Source organism: Lutra lutra, chromosome 2 (genome assembly GCF_902655055.1).
Source record: "Lutra lutra chromosome 2, mLutLut1.2, whole genome shotgun sequence".
NCBI classification, from domain to species: domain Eukaryota; kingdom Metazoa; phylum Chordata; class Mammalia; order Carnivora; family Mustelidae; genus Lutra; species Lutra lutra.
The window spans coordinates 114488008-114507196 of record NC_062279.1 but is presented as its reverse complement, the minus strand read 5'-3'; the positions used below and the strand labels follow the sequence as shown (position 1 = coordinate 114507196).

The following is a 19189-nucleotide window of genomic DNA, read 5'->3' as shown; positions in this document are numbered from 1 at the left end:
GAAACTCTTTCAAAAAACTTGACTCTAAAGGTAAAGAAAAATATTAAGGCAGTTGCTTGGGTTGTGGTGACTGTAGCTGTGATAAGAAATTTTATGAAGATGGATGTGAGTTAAACCTGGAAAAAAAAAAAAAAGAAAATTATACCTGGAGTCTCAAACTAAAATAAATACAAGGCCAAGCAGATAGACTAAGAGTAGCAAGCAAATGGTGGAGACTAAAGCCATTCAAATATCAAAACATTTTAAGTATCTAACAAAGCATATGTAGATGTTGTTTATGGTCATTACTAACAAATGATTATCCCCAGATTTTAACTAAGTCCTTAGAAAAGAGAGTTTGAAGTTCCGGAAAAGGGGGGGGGGAGTTGTCTTTATAAGAAATACACATTTTCCATGCAGCAGGAGGCAAATAAGTAAGGTGAGAATTCCTAGGTTTGGGAAACATTGATGGAAGTCAGCTTGACTCCCAGGGTGATATTCAGCTAGTTCTCCCTCACTTTCTATTTTCTCTGTAAAATAGAAAGTTGGGAAATTGGGAGCACCTGGTGGCTCAGTGGGTTAAACGTCTGCCTTTGGCTTTGCCTTTGGTCATGATCTCATGGTCCTGGGATTGAGCCCTACATCAGGGGCTCCCTGCTCAGCAAGAAGCCTGCTTCTCCCTCTCTCACCTCCCCCCAGCTTGTGCTCTTTCTCTCTCTCAAAATAAATAAAATGTTTAAAAAAAAAAAAAGAAAGTTGGGAAATTAGGTAGTGGGGCTTTCAGGCTTAGAAGTTACTGAAATCCTCAAGATATGATTACGAATAGAAATGAAAAAGCAATGAGGGATATAAGGAGGGTTTTATCATTTTCACTTTTATAACTAGTTATGTTTTTTAACTTATATAGAATAAATTTATTTTTGCATAATTGCAACCACATAAAAATATACAGAAGTAAACATACACAACTACATAAAAACTACATAAAACAAATTACATATAGAGAAAGAAATAGAAATACATGAGAGTTTTTGTTAAAAAATATTTATTTTTATTTGTACTTTTCCAGGTTTTCAAATTTTTCATGCTTGTGCCATACAAATATACATAAATTTCATAAAGAAAAAAACTTAGCAGTGTCAATTTTTTTTAAAGATTTTATTTATTTGACAGAGAGAGATTACAAGTAGGCAGAGATGCAGCCAGAGAGAGAGAGAAGAGGAAGCAGGGTCCCCGCCAAGCAGAGAGCCTGATGTGGGGCTCGATCCCAGGACCTTGAGATCATGACCTGAGCCGAAGGCAGAGGCACTGAGCCACCCAGGCACCCCAGCAGTGTCAATTTTAAAAACATTTTTAACATCACCTTTGTATATGAGATAATTTATAGAAAAAGTTTCCTTTTGAGACAAAATTGTTAATAAAACTATATCCAAACAAGGAGGAACCATATATTGTATTTCTTTGGTTACTTTTTGTGGTTCCCATATACATTGCTTATATGGAAAGAAAAAATGGAAACATTGTTACATAGACCTACTGATGCATGCTCACACTCTTCACATTAAATCTTATTTGAAAAAAAAAATTAAATTGGTAACTTTAAAAGGAAAGAAAAGGAAAAAAGGAGAAAGATTTTTAAGAAAGAAAAAAGAGAAAGGAAAGAAAGGAAGGGAAAAAGAGAAAGGAAGAAAAGAGAGAAAGAAAGGAAGAGAGAGAAAATAAAAGGAAAAAAGAAAGTAAAAAAGAAAGATTTTCTGGTGTTGGAAGGAAAATAGTAAATAAGAGAAGAAATTAAGAACAGATGAAAACAAAAGAACTTAGGTAATTTTTATGATGATATGAGTTACAGTTGAATTTGCAGTGTACCTGGAAAATAGTATACTCTTAATAAATGTTAATACTTTCATGTGTTGAATAGGTGCTAGATGAATGTCTTTGCTTCTTCCCTAAGGGAGAAAATAGGAGCATATCCAAAATGGAAATGAATTTTAGACAGCCAAGCTGGTCCTAGTTTTATTTATTTATTCATTTTAACTAGGCTTAAAACAAAGGGCCTGAACTCATAACCCTGAGCTAAGATCAAGATTCGGAGACTTAACTGACTGAGCCACTGAGACACCTATACTCCTAGTTTGTTCTGAATATCCCAGGAAACATTATGCCCAAATCTACACAAAAATGAGATAGATGTCACAGATCTATCTCAATGTCATCCCGAAGTCCTAAGGGAATTATCTGAATTTTAGGGACCCTTAGAACAGACACAGGCATTCCAAAGCTGTTTGATGCTGTTTAATTGTGAACTACAGATTCTGGAGATATTATTTTAATGGTGTTAATTGTAAAATTTGCTGATGAAATCTTGACTATAAAAATAGATACAGAGTTCTATGCAACAATTTCTTGACTAGACCTCTCTACTTGGTTACAAATAGCATATCTGCTGCTATATCTACAAGCTTTATATGGCAAAGCAGAACAATGTCCAGTTAGTATTTTCCTTCTTCTCAAAGTTCTCAGGTTTTTCTAATAAACAAACACATAGATAGTTACATTTTTATCTTAATAAAAATGTACTCTTTCTTTTGAAAATCATCATTTCTTCTGCTTTAGAGAATAAGATCTATGAAATGGTAAATATGCACCATATGTATGTACTATCTATATCTATCTCCAGGATATGGTAATAAAAGAAATTACCTGACATTTACTCTCATATTTACTGAGTTCCCTTCATAATCTTTTGAAGTGTGAATATAGCTGACAGCACAGAGCCATGCACCTAGTATAATATTATGTTACAATATAATTTGGTGATAGTAATATTATCATTTTGTTTAAAATGACACTTTTAGGAGTTTGTGCTGATAAAAATGCACACATATGGGCCTAAAATAAATTTATTTTATGCCACTGAAATCAAGAAAATATGAAGTGTATAACAATTTAGTAATAGTCATCTGTTTTTGTATAAGTAGAAAATATTATTTCAGAAAATCGTAAATTGAGCTAACTACTTTGATTTTGATTAAATATAACAATTACCCATCACTTTGTACCTTCATATATATATATGTGTGTGTGTATACACACACACACATATATATATATGGTTGTTGAAAATATCACAGTATTTTGAGGTCTGGAAGCTGAAAAGAGTTCCAAGGGATCAACCCATGTGATATCAAACAATTAGTCTCAAATTCTGTTTAATCAATAATGGATATTTTCAGAAAGCACTCAGAATCTTAAGAGAATAAATTTATCTTTAGCTAAAGCCTCTGTGATCTTTATAATTCTCTTAAAACCAGGTTAAATAATTTGAATTAGCTGCACCTTCTGGAGTAGTGTTTTTCAAGCATTTTTTGTTCTGACCCAGAAAAGAAATAACCTTCATTGGGATCCAGAAACACAAAAAACATACACATACAAAGCTATCAAACAAACGTTTCCTAAAGCACTATTCACCCTCACTTCATGAAGTACATCAGTATTTCTGTTCTGGTATATTTCATTCCCATTTACGTGTTGGTGAACTATAATTTCAGGAAAAAACTGCATCTTTCTTGGAAGATGATTATAAATTTTGGAATTCTCCCCAAGAGAGCGAAAGTATCATTAATACATGGGAATAAATGGTTAAATGTTTACATAACACAATTTTTTATTGAAAATTGCTGCTTTATTAATATGAAATATGAGCTAATTCTTTATAATTTTCCTAAAATCAAAGAGAAAACTCATGAAGCATGTGGAAATGAGATACTTGATAAAATATGTTCCCCCTTGCCCAGTGTATTATGAAAAGTCGAAGTTGAACTATTTTAAATTCTTAGGTCATTTCAACTTACAACACAGTCTCTTTTGCACTAATTCAATTCATATCTAGATTATCTACAACTGACTGTTATCTACATCTTTGGTGGATATTTCTGGCTTGGAGTATCTGAAATTTTGAAATAAAACTTGCTGATATTTGGGTTAAATTATTTAATTATGCTAACTGCTAAGTTTTTGGTTTCATCTAACTCAGTTTTTCTTACCAATGCAACAATGGAACACAGAACCCTGGCATCAAAAATCACTCATAGCATGATCTCAGACCCTCTCGTAAGTCCCCTAAATCTCCATTTTCTCATTTTAAAAATAGACCTATAATGACTAAACAGAGCGATGGATGCAAAAAATGTAGCATAGTGTCTGTCAAGTAGTGACCATTCAGTAAGTGCTGGTAATTGTGTTTTTACACAATTTGTGTAATTTTTCATTGTGGTAAATATTGTGGGTTTTTTTTTTCAATTTCAGGTGAATTTTAATGAACCTCTGTGATAATCTGTATAGTTCATGACATCTCCTTCAAAAAAGAAACAATCACTCATACATTCATTGTGATTCCTAGTCCTCAGCTTATTTCTGAATTTCCTTCTTTCCAAAAAATAGCAATAACTGTAATAGTTTCTACAGTTGCTTTGTTTACTAATTTCTCTACTGCTACTGCTACCAGCGATTACTAGAAATTTACAATGATTGAGAACCCTTGGTAAATGGATTTCACAGACTATTTTTTTTAAATCTATAAATGCATTTTGGAAATAAGTCAAAGAACATTCTTAAAATAGATATACGAAACAATATTGTTTTCACATTATCTAATATTCAAAGAGAATGACAGCTTCTGAGAGGTTTTTATTTTACTACCACTGAGGTGATGAGTCACACTTGGAAGGCTACAAGAAAAGAAAGAGAACAAGGAAGGCAGCACCTAAAATCTTCCTTTTTTTCTCACCAAAGCCTGCACAGGGGTCATGGACCCCTAGTTTTTTGCAATAAGGTTATATCAAAAAATAATGAGTAGGCCTCCTTTTCCAAATTTTTAATGATAGATGTATTAGGACATGTGAAAGGTAGATTTACCAGACTTGGGATCAAAGTTTATTTAACTCAAGTGGTATGATAATTTCTTCTCTCTGACTTTGAGACAAATCAAGGATTCTTACACCCTAACCTTGGATTCAGATTCAATTGTTTGCTAGAAAGCTCACACAACCTGGAATCACTTTGATTTACCAATTTCTTGTATGATAAAAAATACAAATGAACAGCCAGATGAAGATACATATAAGATAAGGTATGGTAAGGTTCTAAGTGCAGGAATTTCCGTCCCTGTGTATCACCCTCCTGGTTTGTGGATATCTTCACCAACGTGGAAGCTTTATAGACCTCCAAATTTGGGGAATTTTATAGAGGCTTCATCATTCAGTCATGATCCATCACTGACCCAAATTCCCTCTCTCTTTCCTGTAGATGGGGGCCAAGCTGAATGTTCTAAGCTTCTAAACAGGGCTTGGTCTTTCTAGTGACCACCAGGAGCCCATTAAGCATTGCCTCACTAGAAAAAAAGATACTGCTATCACCCAGGAAATTCCAAGGGCTTTAGGAGCTCTGTGTCAGGAACCAGGGTCAAAGACTAAATATTAGAACAAAAGATGCTCTTAGTGCTCTTATCATTTAGGAAATTACAAGTGTTTTGGGAGCTTTATGCCAGGAACTGGAGGGCAGATATGTAGTGTGTGTGTGTGTGTGTGTGTGTGTGTGTGTGTGTAATTTTTTTCTATATTTCACAATAAGAGAGTCAAACAAATCACAGACTACATCGCTTTGGCATCCATAACAATGTCAAACTGTCTCCTCTCTCAGGCATAGAACATAAGTAAACATCTTTGCTGTACCATCTTTTATTGTCCAGACTTCCTCCCTTCCACTGGATAATTTTTGTTAGGGAAGGATAGGTAGGAGGATTGAATGGGAAGGATAACTCCTTAGGATAAAACACACACACACAAACACACACACTCACACACTCATCCTCACACTCACACATTCAAATTCACATATCTACAATAGTGATAAAATGTATCTATCATTCTTCTAACTCTGAACATATTAATGTTAAATAAATATCACATTTAAATTTTATTTATTCTTTTGGTTGGCAAATTCTAGTTCCATATGCTTTTTAATTTTTTTCACTATTGCATATTAACATGAGCTGTTCTAATATGCAAAACTGACATCTCATCCTTTGTGTATTCAAAAATAAAAATCACATCTTTAATGTCAGAACAGATAAGGATTTAGCAAAGTATTAACTTTTTATACATTTAGTTTCTTTTTAAATTCCCAACTAAATTTATTTTTAAAATACTAAACAAACCCCCAAAGTATGTGGATTAAATAGATTTCTGCTCTAGTGGGTGATATGGGGGATGGGAAGGTAGGGATGGGGCTAATTCCATGTATGCCTAAATGGATTTCTAAATCAATACATAAACTTGGAGAAATCTAGTAGTAGACATAATACAAGACTGCATAATTTCCTTTGACAAGTTTCAAATTTCTTTCAATATTTATTATATAATGTTTAATTTAATTTTTAATTTTAAAATGTACTTTATGAAAATTATCAGATACATATAAAAATAGAGGATAGGGTATAATTGATTTATACATTTTAACCAAATCAAAGCCTTTTTATTGCTGTATTTCATTTGTTTTTAGTAAATTACATTTCAATTTATTTATAGGAAATAGAATTTTGAAACACTTGAAAAGTTTTTGGACAGCAAATAATTATCTTAAAGAATTATGTTTGATACCAATATTAGTAAGTCCCTAACATAGAATTTAATTTTCCTTTAAAGTAAATATTAAATCACTGGGAAGTTTTTACAAATTGCTTTACTGTATTTTACAAGCAAAAATTCAAGTGTCTCCTCTTTCTTTAAATATACACATATATATTGCATATGAAGAATTAAAATATCTGGTAGAAATTATAAAATTTCAAATTATGGATTTGGGGGATTGTTTTAATTTTTTTTCAAAATCTAAGACATAAACAAAAGTTATTTCAAGTTATCACTGAATTTTATTTAAATTACCAACTAAGGAGTGCCTGTATGACTTAGTGAGTTAAAGCCTCTGCCTTCGGCTCAGGTCATGATCTCAGGGTCCTGGGATCAAGCCCCGCATCAGGCTCTCTGTTTAGTGAGGAGCCTGCTTCCTCCTCTGTCTCTCAAATAAATAAATAAATAAAATATTTTTAAAAATAAATAAGTAAATATATAAATAAATAAATTACCAACTAAGAAAAATGTATTTCAGAACATAAAAATATAAAACAGAAGTAGTGACACAATATTATAAAGTATAATAACTCGATGTTTTCATCATTAATTTTTAATCAATAACCATTAATTACACAAATTCCTTAAATTTAAAAACAAAATACAGAAATCCATAAAGTAGTTACAATATGATACAATACATACAATATACGATTTATTTACATTATATAATACAGGCTACTTTGATTTTTATGATGTTGTATGTCAATAATATACAGTATTATTATGTATTAAAGTATATGTATCACAGATTGAAAGCATGAACTTTTTGATTGCTTTCCACCAGTTTTACATTAGTTTGGCAAATTGGGAAATGGAAAATTCCATAAATAGTCTAAAACAGTTTTGAGGAGAATGAATAAAAATTTTCTAGAAAGCAATTCACTAAAAATCAGAGTCATCCTTCAAAAAAAAAATCTAATAATGGAAAATTATATCCATTTGTGTGAAGCCATTTGGGGAAAGTTTTTTTTTAATTATATCTACATTCTTTTTCTTTTGAACTAAAGAAATAGAACATGTGATAGCTGGATAAAAATTAATAATGGATAAAAATAAATTAATAAAAATTCCACTTTAGTTCTGATTATAGGAGTAAGCCAAATTTAGGAATGTATTTTGAGACAAACATGTCAAAGCTTTCCTTCTTATCTAGGTTCCTGACCTCTTAGAGGGGTCTGAGGATGGGTGTTCCCATTTTGTTCTTTCTTCCTTAGTTTTTTTCTCACTTTGCTTCTAAAAATAGAGGACAAATCTTACCTATTTTGGCTGTTACAGTGAAGGAGACCAAGTGCCTCCTTGTAACTTCTGAAAAGGATACGTTATTGAAGGGAAAAACCTGTAACAACTGTATACTTAAGACAAAATCATTCCCTCAGCTTGGCACTCCAGATACTGAACAGATACTTAAGAACATGTTTCACTGTTCCAACTCCCACACAAATGCATGATTTCCTAATTTTTTATGTAAATAATGGTTACCAGTTCTGTAGAAGCCATCTTTATGGTAATTAATATTTGCACTAAAGCTTTCTTTCTTACCTCTCTTCTCTTTTGAGATGGCTAGTTTGAAAAATGATCTAAAAAATGTTTGTGTGTGTGTGTGTGTGTGTACTCTTTGCCAAAATCAAATAAGATTAAGATTCTGTATTTTTGAGGACATGAACAAATCTACTCTAATAATAAAAACTTAGACTGTAAACTTCAGCCTACTAATATTTTAGCATATTAATATTCTAAAATTATCTCCAATATGTATGTTTCTTGTATATAAGCATCTATATCACATAAATACTTCTATTTCTATTTATGTCTTAGTCATTACATTTCTCTTTTTTTTTTCAGATAATGTTTAAAGGATTCTGCATCAATATTTGGTGTTGGACAAATTCAAAATCTCTTCGACTTTTGATCTCCTGCTTCGTTGCCTTCCAGCTTTAACTTACTTGTGACCCCTTCAAACATTTTACATGGTTTGCAATGGTTACATGAACTTGTGGGGAGTGATATTTGCACCATCTCATACTTTATTCACTATGGCACTTTAGGAAAAGAAATTGGAATAAACTTCCAAAGCGGTATTTTAAAAAATGAATCTTATTGTGAAGCTTCGGAGAAGTTTTCGAACATTGATTGTTCTCTTAGCTACCTTTTGCTTGGTGAGCATTGTCATTTCTGCCTATTTCCTCTACTCTGGCTATAAACAGGAAATGACACTTATTGAAACCACTGCAGAAGCAGAATGTGCTGACATCAAAAGTCTACCATATCGTTCACTGGAGATAAAAACAATTAAACCTATTGATACATCCAAAACTGCTCCTACTGTCCTCCTATTTGTGGAGAGCCAATACTCTCAACTTGGTCAAGATATCATAGCTATCTTGGAATCTAGCCGATTTCAGTACCAAATGGTCATTGCCCCCGGCAAGGGGGATATACCTCCTCTTACAGATAATGGCAAAGGGAAATATATTTTAGTTATTTATGAAAATATTCTGAAGTATGTCAGCATGGATTCATGGAATCGAGAGCTTTTAGAAAAATACTGTGTGGAATACAGTGTTAGTATAATCGGTTTTCATAAAGCCAATGAGAACAGCTTACCAAGTACACAATTAAAAGGCTTTCCATTAAACCTTTTCAATAATCTAGCTCTAAAGGACTGTTTTGTCAACACTCAGTCTCCTTTGCTGCATATTACCAAAGCCCCCAAGGTTGAGAAAGGCCCTCTTCCTGGGGAAGACTGGACTATTTTCCAATATAATCATTCAACCTACCAGCCTGTGCTTTTAACTGAATTACAGACAGAAAAATCCCTTTCATCCTCATCCAGCAAACCACTCTATGCGACGGTGATCCAGGATCTGGGACTTCATGATGGAATTCAGCGAGTTCTTTTTGGCAACAACTTAAACTTTTGGCTACATAAGCTCATCTTCATAGATGCCATTTCCTTCTTGTCAGGGAAGAGGCTGACACTGTCCTTGGACAGATATATTCTGGTGGACATTGATGATATCTTTGTTGGGAAAGAGGGAACAAGGATGAATGTCAAAGATGTAAAGGTAAGAACATTTATAAATAACATTGTAATTTTTATTTCACTAACTGTGGTATTAATAAAATATAATTTTGAATATTTTAGATTCCTAATTACACAAAATTTTCAGATGTGGTATGTTTGAAATTAATTAGGCATTAAAAAATTTTTGAACTAAGACTTAACTACTCCTCACACACATACCCAGATGCTTCAGAGGGGATAGAACTAAAATATCCCAAAGAACATTTGAACTTAATCTCCTTGTCTCTTCTTAGAGACACCTCAGGTGGAACCCTGAGAACTGTCTCCCTTATTTTAGCACATGTTGCAGTTTGTAGCAGTAAGACTGATGTAATCACAAAACTTGATCTCTCCACTGATCCCCTGGCTCTACTTTGGTTTGACAATGATGGTTGAAATACAAGGTGAAGAAGTAACCCAGGATCTTTTGTAACTTCCAATAAGCATAGTGTTTGTTTATATGAAATGTTCATAGATTCATAAATATAGATATGAGCAAAAATACAGTTTGTAGGGAAAGTATATTGGATTTGAACTCAGAAGTCCTCCATTATTATCTCTTTTATTAACTTATCATATTATTTGGGGTAACACAACAGTGTTAGTACTTCCAGTTATGATCAAATTGACTATATAACAAATTTACCTTGCAATTGCTATTAGATAGAGGAAAAAGCCACTTGGTTAGGTAGGTAATTCTGAGAAAAATTCCGTCTTTTTCCTCTTGAGTCAATATTCTCATTTGTGTCTGCCTTGTCCTATATATAACTAAATTCATTATTGGACAAATAAGTTTAGCAAACATAGGAATAATAGCACACAACTTAAAATTATGAGAGAAATAAAGATTATTAAGATCATGGCATTTTTTTTTGAACTCCTGCTTTTTTAATCCCCCAAAGAAGAAACCTCAGTAACTTCAAAATGATAACATTTTTCTCCATCCTAAGACCTCTGACCACGAAAGTAAAATATGATTAAGACCAGCGATATAAGATCACTTTTTGAAAACCTTCAAAGTACATGTGAACCAGTGAACTTCGCTTTTAATGAGCCACTGAATGAAACATCACTTGACTGGTACCCAAATATTTTATTTTGGACCTTATTGTAAAGGAATTAAGTGATGCCTCTTGAGTTCTCTCTAGATCCGTTTTTTTTTTTCTTGTTTTGTATTTGCTATTCCTTTAATTAGTATAAACACTAGTTTTATTTTTATTTCAAAATCATAAACTTAAGAAGAGGTTATATACTTCAAAATTTCTCTGAGTGATTCCTACACTGAAATCCTAAAAGGAAAGTGTTTCCTAATTTCAGTTTAACAAAACATGAATTGAAAAGGTTTTTATAACTCTAACAAATTTTTTATTTCAAATTCAGCTCTTTCACTTATTCTCAATAAAAACAAATAGCTATTCATCATTATGCAATATTCACTGATGCATTATACAGTATTCACTGATGACTTCTTAAGTGACATAATCCCCAACAAAGTAATAGAATACGGAAATTTAACAAAAGCTGGAACAATGTCACAGGCAGAGAAAGGATCAGGAATGTTGCATGTGTATATGGGTATATATGTAATTTGTATATGTATGTGCACATGTATCTTAATTATATACTGTACACACACACACACACACACACACACTCATGCACTGACTGTCACTTTGAAAAAAATACTTCTTCCTGCCCCTTTTGTTACCCCTTTTGTTGCTGATTCTTCCTCAGAACTGTTTGTCCAAGAGTATCAGAAACTTGATTGGAAGTGAGGGCTATTATCCTCTTGGTTATTTAAAGGTCAAGAGGAAATAGTTTTCCAAGTATAAAAATTCTAGTCCCAGCCCTTGGCATTTGATTTTTATTTTGACCTTATTTTTAGATTAATATGATATTGTGGAAAAAGAAAAAAAATATATTTGTAGAGAAATTCTCAATACTCCCCTGTTCTTCACCCTCATTTTCCTTTTCTGGTATTGTAACATTTAATTATACACTGGTAAAAATGAGGAAAGACCCATCTTCCTTCAAACTCTCACTGAATTTACTAAAATAAGAGTATTGCATGGTAACTAAAATTTCTCTCTGTAATACTGAAATAGAAAGTAAAGGTATTCCATTCCTCAACAGAACACATATGGGAAAGCATATGGTTCATGGTTGAAAATTCTTGGTTATTTACATGATCGGACTCTTCCTGGGCCACTCCCACAGTTAAACCTGGAGCACATAGCTGGGAGCATTTAACAACAAATTTAAACAGTTTTGCCTACAAAACCACTTCACTCTGTTGATAAAAAATATATTAGCATATTTTAGCTTGAACGTATTTTCCCGTTTTGAGATAGAGATTCTGGATCATACTGCTAAAAAATTAACACTTTTAAGATTTAGTATTTGATACAGGGGAAGATCAAGAGTTTTCGGTTTTGTTTTGTTTTTTAAAGATTTCATTATTTATTTATTTCAGAGAGAGAGAGAGCATAAGCATAAGCAGAAAGAGAAGCAGGCTCCCTGCAGGGAACCCGATGCAGGACTCAATCCCACGACCCTGGGATCATGACCCCAGCCAAAGGCAGAAGCTTAATGACTGAGCCACACAGGCTCCCAGGGTTTTTTGCTTTTTGTTTTTAATTGAACTTGTAAAACCCATATTCTTTTCACTTCATGGTTCTACCTGACCTGAGCTACCATGTATCTAGCTTCTTTCAGAAACCTGCATACTTTATCTGAGTTTATCATGCCTTCCTCTAACCAAAGCCATTGAGATAGAAATCAGTAGGTTCATTTCCAAGGCAAACAAAATTAAGATCAGGTATTTGCAATAACTATCATTTAATTGTTGCCAAAATTTTATCATATATATAAAAACTCAAGATATAAGAGAAAAATTATTTATGTATATGATCTTCTAAAAACTAATTATATTTCAAATGATTATAAAATATAGCTATCAATATAGTCAGAGAATATGGTCATGTTTTGACCTGGTAATATTTCTGTGTGGTCTTAGAGGCAATCACAAAATATTGTACATCTAAACTTCTATTAACAGGATGACTTCAGGCTTTTTAGGGTAATATCTTGTATACTTGAACTTATTCTTTACTAGTTTTGAAGACAGCTCTCATTTTCTTAATGGCCTTAATTATATGTTTGTAATGTTCATTCCCAATGTCATAACAGTTGAGTAATGATGCATTTTTAGGGAAAGCAAAAATAATAAAAGGCTAAACTATTTATTAAAATTTTAATTCTAAAAAACTTCTTACAGCCCACTAATTTGATTTCTATGGAAAATACTTTACTCTTGGTTGGAACATTTGGTACAGCCATAGATGTTTGGTAAAATTAATATGATTTTTTATCATAGTTTCCTAAGATAGAATAAATGTTCTTTCCCAATAAGGGCTTTGAAAACATGAACATGGTGAATGTAAGCTTCCACATGGGCAAGGAAATCAGATTTATTATTGATGCTCTCAATAATTTTAATGCTTTAATCAATTCTTTGACCTGCTGTTACTTTGTCTGTTGGCAACAAAACATCATTATTAGGATTTTTGTGTGTCTTTACATTTCGTAAAGAAATACATTTATTTATTTATTAACCATCTACTGTATGTAAGACTATTGGACCTTTTCTGCCTAATAAATCTAAACTTCTTATTTTAAGGTTCCATATGGTCCAGTTCAATTTATCTTCTCTATATTTATTTTTAATATTTCTCAGTACATGCTACTTATATTAGGCTAGCTCCCTGTCTCTTCCTCAGCCAGAGCTTGCACATGTCTACCTTGATCTCTTTTCTCAGTTTTTGTGCCTTGACTAAAATATGTTCTCTGAATCTACCTTTATTTCAAAAGATATCTTAAGTCCTACTTCTTATGAGAAGGTGATACATGTCCTAATGACCCCAGTGGATGGAGATTTCTCTTTAAGTTGACTCCCTGAATAAATCGTTAGCATTAACTCTTACTTAGCATCCTCATGTACATGAACCAACTCCAAAATTAGACAATGAGACAGCTTTTCTCACACATGTACATAAGAGAAAGAACATAACAAGGAAACTTAGACATGTTAAATTTTATTTTTTCAGTGTTCCAAGTTCATTGTTTATGTACCACACCCAGTGCTCCATGCAATACGTGCCCTCCTTAATACCCACCACCAGGCCCTCCCAACCCCCCACCTCCCTCCCCTCCAAAAAATAATTTAAGGGTAGTTTTGAGGTTTATCTCAAAACAAGTGACATATATTTTAAGTAGGGGGCAGAACTAGAAAAAAAAAAAAACCTATGTTATAAATCTGAAATCCAAAAGAAGAAGAAGAAGAAAAAGAAGAAAGAAAAGAAGGAGGAGGAGGAGGAGGGGGAGGGGAAGGAGGAGGAGGAGAAGGAGAAGAAGGAGGGGAGCAAACTAATTGGTTTCTTTTTTTTTTCTTTTTCTTTTTTCCCTCTACATGGTGTTTTTGATGGATCTGTACCCTAGATTAGTGTTAAGGCTTGATCCAGATAAAACGATTTAGGAATATCTTAACCTGGATATTTCCATGCATTTATTTGACTACATATTTCCTGAGTTGAAAATCATATGCCCAGAGATTTAAAGTGTAAAAGATATTGTGCAAATTGAATGACCAAAACGTGAAAGATGGGAAGTTAATAGATATAAAGGCATTTGTAGGAATTATCTCATTTAACAAAGATCAGATTGCTATGAATAGGAAAGAAGAAATCTATCATAGAAGAAAATTTTAAAATCTTGATTAACCATTTCAATAAGGGTTGGAAGAGAAAAAGAAAAAAATGTTATGATTTCTAAAGTCATGATCTAAGAAAACAGGAGGTTTCTGATGCTATGAATATTGATATAGAAGATGAGAGGCTAAACTGGTAAATGAAAAGATTAGTTTTCTAACATTTTATAATTAGAACTGAAACAGGTTGTTATATCTGACAAATTAATAGGGAAACTTTTTTTTTAGAATCCTTGATATCCTAAACTGAAAGGATCACTATCAAAAATGGAGCTGAAAAGTAAAAATTATATGTGATAAATGGAATCCATATTTGACACTTATCAACCAGTGTAGATTTAGCAATGCAGAACAGTCCAGGCAATAGGAGTTGGATGGATGGCCTAGTCAGACAATCAAGCAAGAAGCATCTGAAAGTTTTTGGCAGTTTCTAAGTAAGTGAGCAAGACATGCAATCAGTAACAGTAGCATAACAACCAAAAAGTGGCCCAGAAAGATGGGATTAGGTTTTATCAAAGATATTACACAACAGACTGAAGGTACCCAGTTCTGGGATTAGTCTGTAGGCAAAGAATGTCTTCCACCTGAGAAAAATGGCATAGAAGGCAGTGCCCTAATCATAAAAGAAGGGTAGCATGTGACAACATTTGACAACATGGAGTTCAGCATTGGACACGTGACAGGGAACTTGGAAGGCAAAAGCTCAGGCATAACAATAATGCTGTACAGAAGAAAGGAGCCATCAGCAAGACTTGCTGAAATTGCAGTCCTGACACTGACCTAGAATGCCTTAATCCTCAGGACTCTAAGAAAAGGACTGCATTTAGTACCTCATGGACTCCTCAGATGCCCGAGTACAAGAATTAGGTATACGATTTGAGGGTGCTTGGTTGGTTCAAAAGATAAGCAGACAAAAGTGAATAGTGATCTCAGAAAAACTCAAACAAAACTTGAATTTTATTTCCAGGCTTGGAAGAGGACAGCCAACATATAGATGTATTTAATAAAAAATTTTCTTCTTTTATTTATAAGCTCAATGTTAATGTCTCAGATTTTCTTCTGAACTTTTTTCATGTGGTACTTCGACTTTGACTTTGACTTTGTCAATGGAAGAAAAAACTCTCTCTTCCAAAAAAAGATTTATTTACGGAAGTAAATATTGTCTGTACTTAAAAAGTTACCAAAGTGATATAAAAGTACACTTTTAAAAGACAAGAATGGAAAAAAAAGAGAAAACCTATATTAGTAATACCCCTCCAAATTGGGCATTTAACTAAAAAGATTTACATTTTGTTTATTAACTTCATATAACTTAATCCAGTTATATCTTTATACAGGTGAGAAATAATGATTTCATCTATGGGCTCTGAATGTCATTTTTTATTATAAAATTTACACAAACATAAAATATTCAGTTCTTGATTTCATTAGTATAGGCAGGACATGTTCACAATTATCTGCATTACAAGGTAGAACGTAAAATATACCATGACAAAATGTGAACAATGGGAACAAAGAAGAGGAATTCTTCTAGTAATTAGGGAAATTTCATGGAGGAAGTAGCATTTGAGTCGTCAGTCATGGTATGACATAACACTAGCAAATCTAGAGGGGGTGGTATATTCATGATCAATGGATCAACCCAAGCTAAGATTTGGCTAAAAATACCAGATTTGGGGGAATGGTAAGTTGACTGCATTGGCTGCATGAATAAGTAAGGAAGTAAAGTAAGTGTTATTAAATGCTGAAGATACTGGTTGTGTCCATAATATAGAGCTTTCTTGCAGAAGGATACTATTTGAGTCACTGAAAATTTTAAACCAGAAAGTAAAATGATCAGAACTGGGATTGAAGAAAAATATATTGTTTGAATCAGGGACATGTTTTTTTTTGTTGTTGTTTTTTTGTTTGTTTTTTTTTTTTTTTGTGGAGACCTCTCAAAGAACCTATTACAATAATATAGAAATAATAATTCTTACATATTTTTAAAAAATGACTTATTTAGCATAGTCATATACACTAAGCATTGTGCTAATCATTAACAGGAATATCATTAAATACTCACAACAACACTAAGAGGAAATATTTTGTACATTTATGGAATGAATAAAATGAGGCTTGGCAATATTAAGATACTCATCTAGCTAATAAGTGGCAGAGCAAACAAACCCAGACTGTAACTAATGTCTATGCTTTCTTTTAGAAAACGATGGTGTGGATTTGGGTTTGAGTCTCAGTGCCAGCAGTAACCAGTTAACTTTGGACATACTTATTAACCTCTCCAATTCTCAGGTTATAGATCTGTAACACTGGTGTAAAAAGACCCACCTCTTAGCATTATAGTGATGTTTTAATGAAATAAGACATGGTAAGTTGCTAGGACAGAGCCTGAATTCTAAGATTTATTCACTTTAGCTTGGTGGCAGTTAGGATGGAAAGGGGAGATTAGGAGAGCCCATGCAGAAGTAGAATTGACAGGACTTAGGCACATACAGAAAGGAGGAACAGAGAAACAGGTGGAGATGAGATAGCATCATGGTTTTTCCTGCGTGTATGCTTTAACATATGCAGAATCTGGCAGAAGAAAATGTGTTGGGAAATTAGGCGTTTTGTTTAAGGTCTAATGATTTAATGTATAGGGATATTCAGATGTAGGCATTTAAAAAAGCAAGTCTGAATTTTTGGACACAGTCAGAGGTGGAAATATCATCAAGCTTAATCTTAGTGATGATCGCTAAAGGGAAATCAAGGAAGGAAAACAGGTTGACTCCATCTTTTGGATATCCTGTAATAAACCCAAGATTATGACAAGTTACTTTCATACAGAGGAAAACTTTTTCATGTACTAAGATAGTAGCCATCCAACAGCCTCTTCATTAATTATATGGAAGAAAGCCTGAAACCTCAATAAATGCTTGTTGTCCAAAGGAATAAAATTAAAGGAATGTCTAACTGTAAACAGCATGGTGTTCATGCAACAGAGTAAGCACAATCATTTATCTGGAATTTGGCAATTTGAATTCTTTCTCCTTCTTATTTATGACCTCTTGATTAACAAGAATTGCAATATGACCCCCTTCTAACTTGACTGTGAGGTGTACCAAATGACTTTATCATAAATATCCTTGAAATGTGGAGTGATGTATAGGGGTTAAGTATAAAGGGAACAAGAAAGCTAGAGCCTCATTTTTAGTTATTGTGTCCAGAAATTTTATATATATATATATATATATATATATATATATATATACATATATACACACACACACATATACATATATATTTAAAGATTTTATTTATTTATTTGAGAAAGAGAGAGAGAGCATGAGAGGGGAGAAGGTCAGAGGTAGAAATAGACTCCCCATGGAGCTGGGAGCCCAATGTGGGTCTCGATTGCGGGACTCCAAGATCATGACCTGAGCCAAAGGCAATCGCTTAACCAACTGAGCCACCCAGGTGCCCCAGAAATTACATTTTTAATGAAAGATTTTTATTTAGGTTTCATGTGATTATTTTCATATGATTATCTTGACAGTGTTCATTCTGAACATATCTGCATTTTTTGTTGGAACAAGGGTTTTAAAGGCATACTTTCATTTAAACCTGTTTTCTGGGTATCAATTAATTATTATTTTTTAAAAAATTATATTTTAAAATAACACCTCTTACTAAGTGAGGATTTTCTGCACAGAACAAAAGCTTTTCACATACAAATTCAATTTTAATTTAAGATTGGACATTCCCTGAATTCGTTTGCACTCAAAACAGGTTAAATAGTAATGGATCTAACACGAACATGAGTGCTCACTTTGGTCAGTTTACAATATAAGATAATTACTGAGTAGAAAACAATCTCTTGATACACCAGGGGAAGAACACAATTAAAGTCTATGAGCTCCATTTTGCTACTTGAGATGTAGCAATTGTCTCCATGGGAAAGAGAAAATGTTAGAAAATATTTTGGTAAAAACAAGCAGGCTAGCCAAGTCTCAGCAAGGTAGAAAAACAACCCTGATTCGAGTTCTTAAATCTCATTGTTAATGCCTAAAAGCCCTGGGGATATTTATGCGGATATTTTCTGAATAGTTTTGTATATTTTGTCATTCTCTGTGATGATATAAATAGTGATTAATGCTCAAATTATAATGAACCTCTTTTGCTAAGGCCACCATATTTTTGTTATGATAATCATGAAAAGATACCACAAAATGGTTTTATTTCTAAAGAATAACTAAAGAGAAAAACAAAACAAAACAAAAACTTACTCATTTTATACTGACTATAGAAATACACATGTTCTGAAACAAATTATCATGTAATAAAGCATCTTGATTATATAATCCTGAGGCAGCTAGAATATTATTATTATTATTATTATTACTACTACTACTACTATTAAGATAACAGATTAAACTATTAAAGTAGTTATAAACATTGAATTTTCTTTTCATTCAACTCATAATTTTTCATGTCTACTTTGAGCTGCGCTCTCTAGCTCTTTGCTGGGGTTGAAAATTTCCACGTGCTACTTTCTTTTTTCAAATAAATCAAATATTCCTCTGATGTGTTCCTTTATTATTATACTTTTGAAACATTTCATGCATTTTAAAGAGTGTATATGATGAATATTATTTAAAGCATGATAAGAAGAAAAATGGCTTTGTCCATACCACTTAGCTTAGGGTATAGAAT

At 32.8% G+C, this 19189-nt stretch overlaps 1 protein-coding gene across 1 annotated transcript in view; it reads left to right on the top strand.

Annotated features, from left to right (window-relative positions):
• The window catches only part of LOC125094280 (bifunctional heparan sulfate N-deacetylase/N-sulfotransferase 4), a 265257-nt gene that overhangs the window by 14409 nt on the left and 231659 nt on the right, over positions 1-19189 (top strand). Inside the window, exon 2 of the mRNA XM_047719926.1 lies at positions 8511-9733. Coding sequence (XP_047575882.1) covers positions 8756-9733 — 978 coding nt within the window. The 5' untranslated portion in view covers positions 8511-8755. The remainder of the gene's footprint in view (positions 1-8510; positions 9734-19189) is intronic.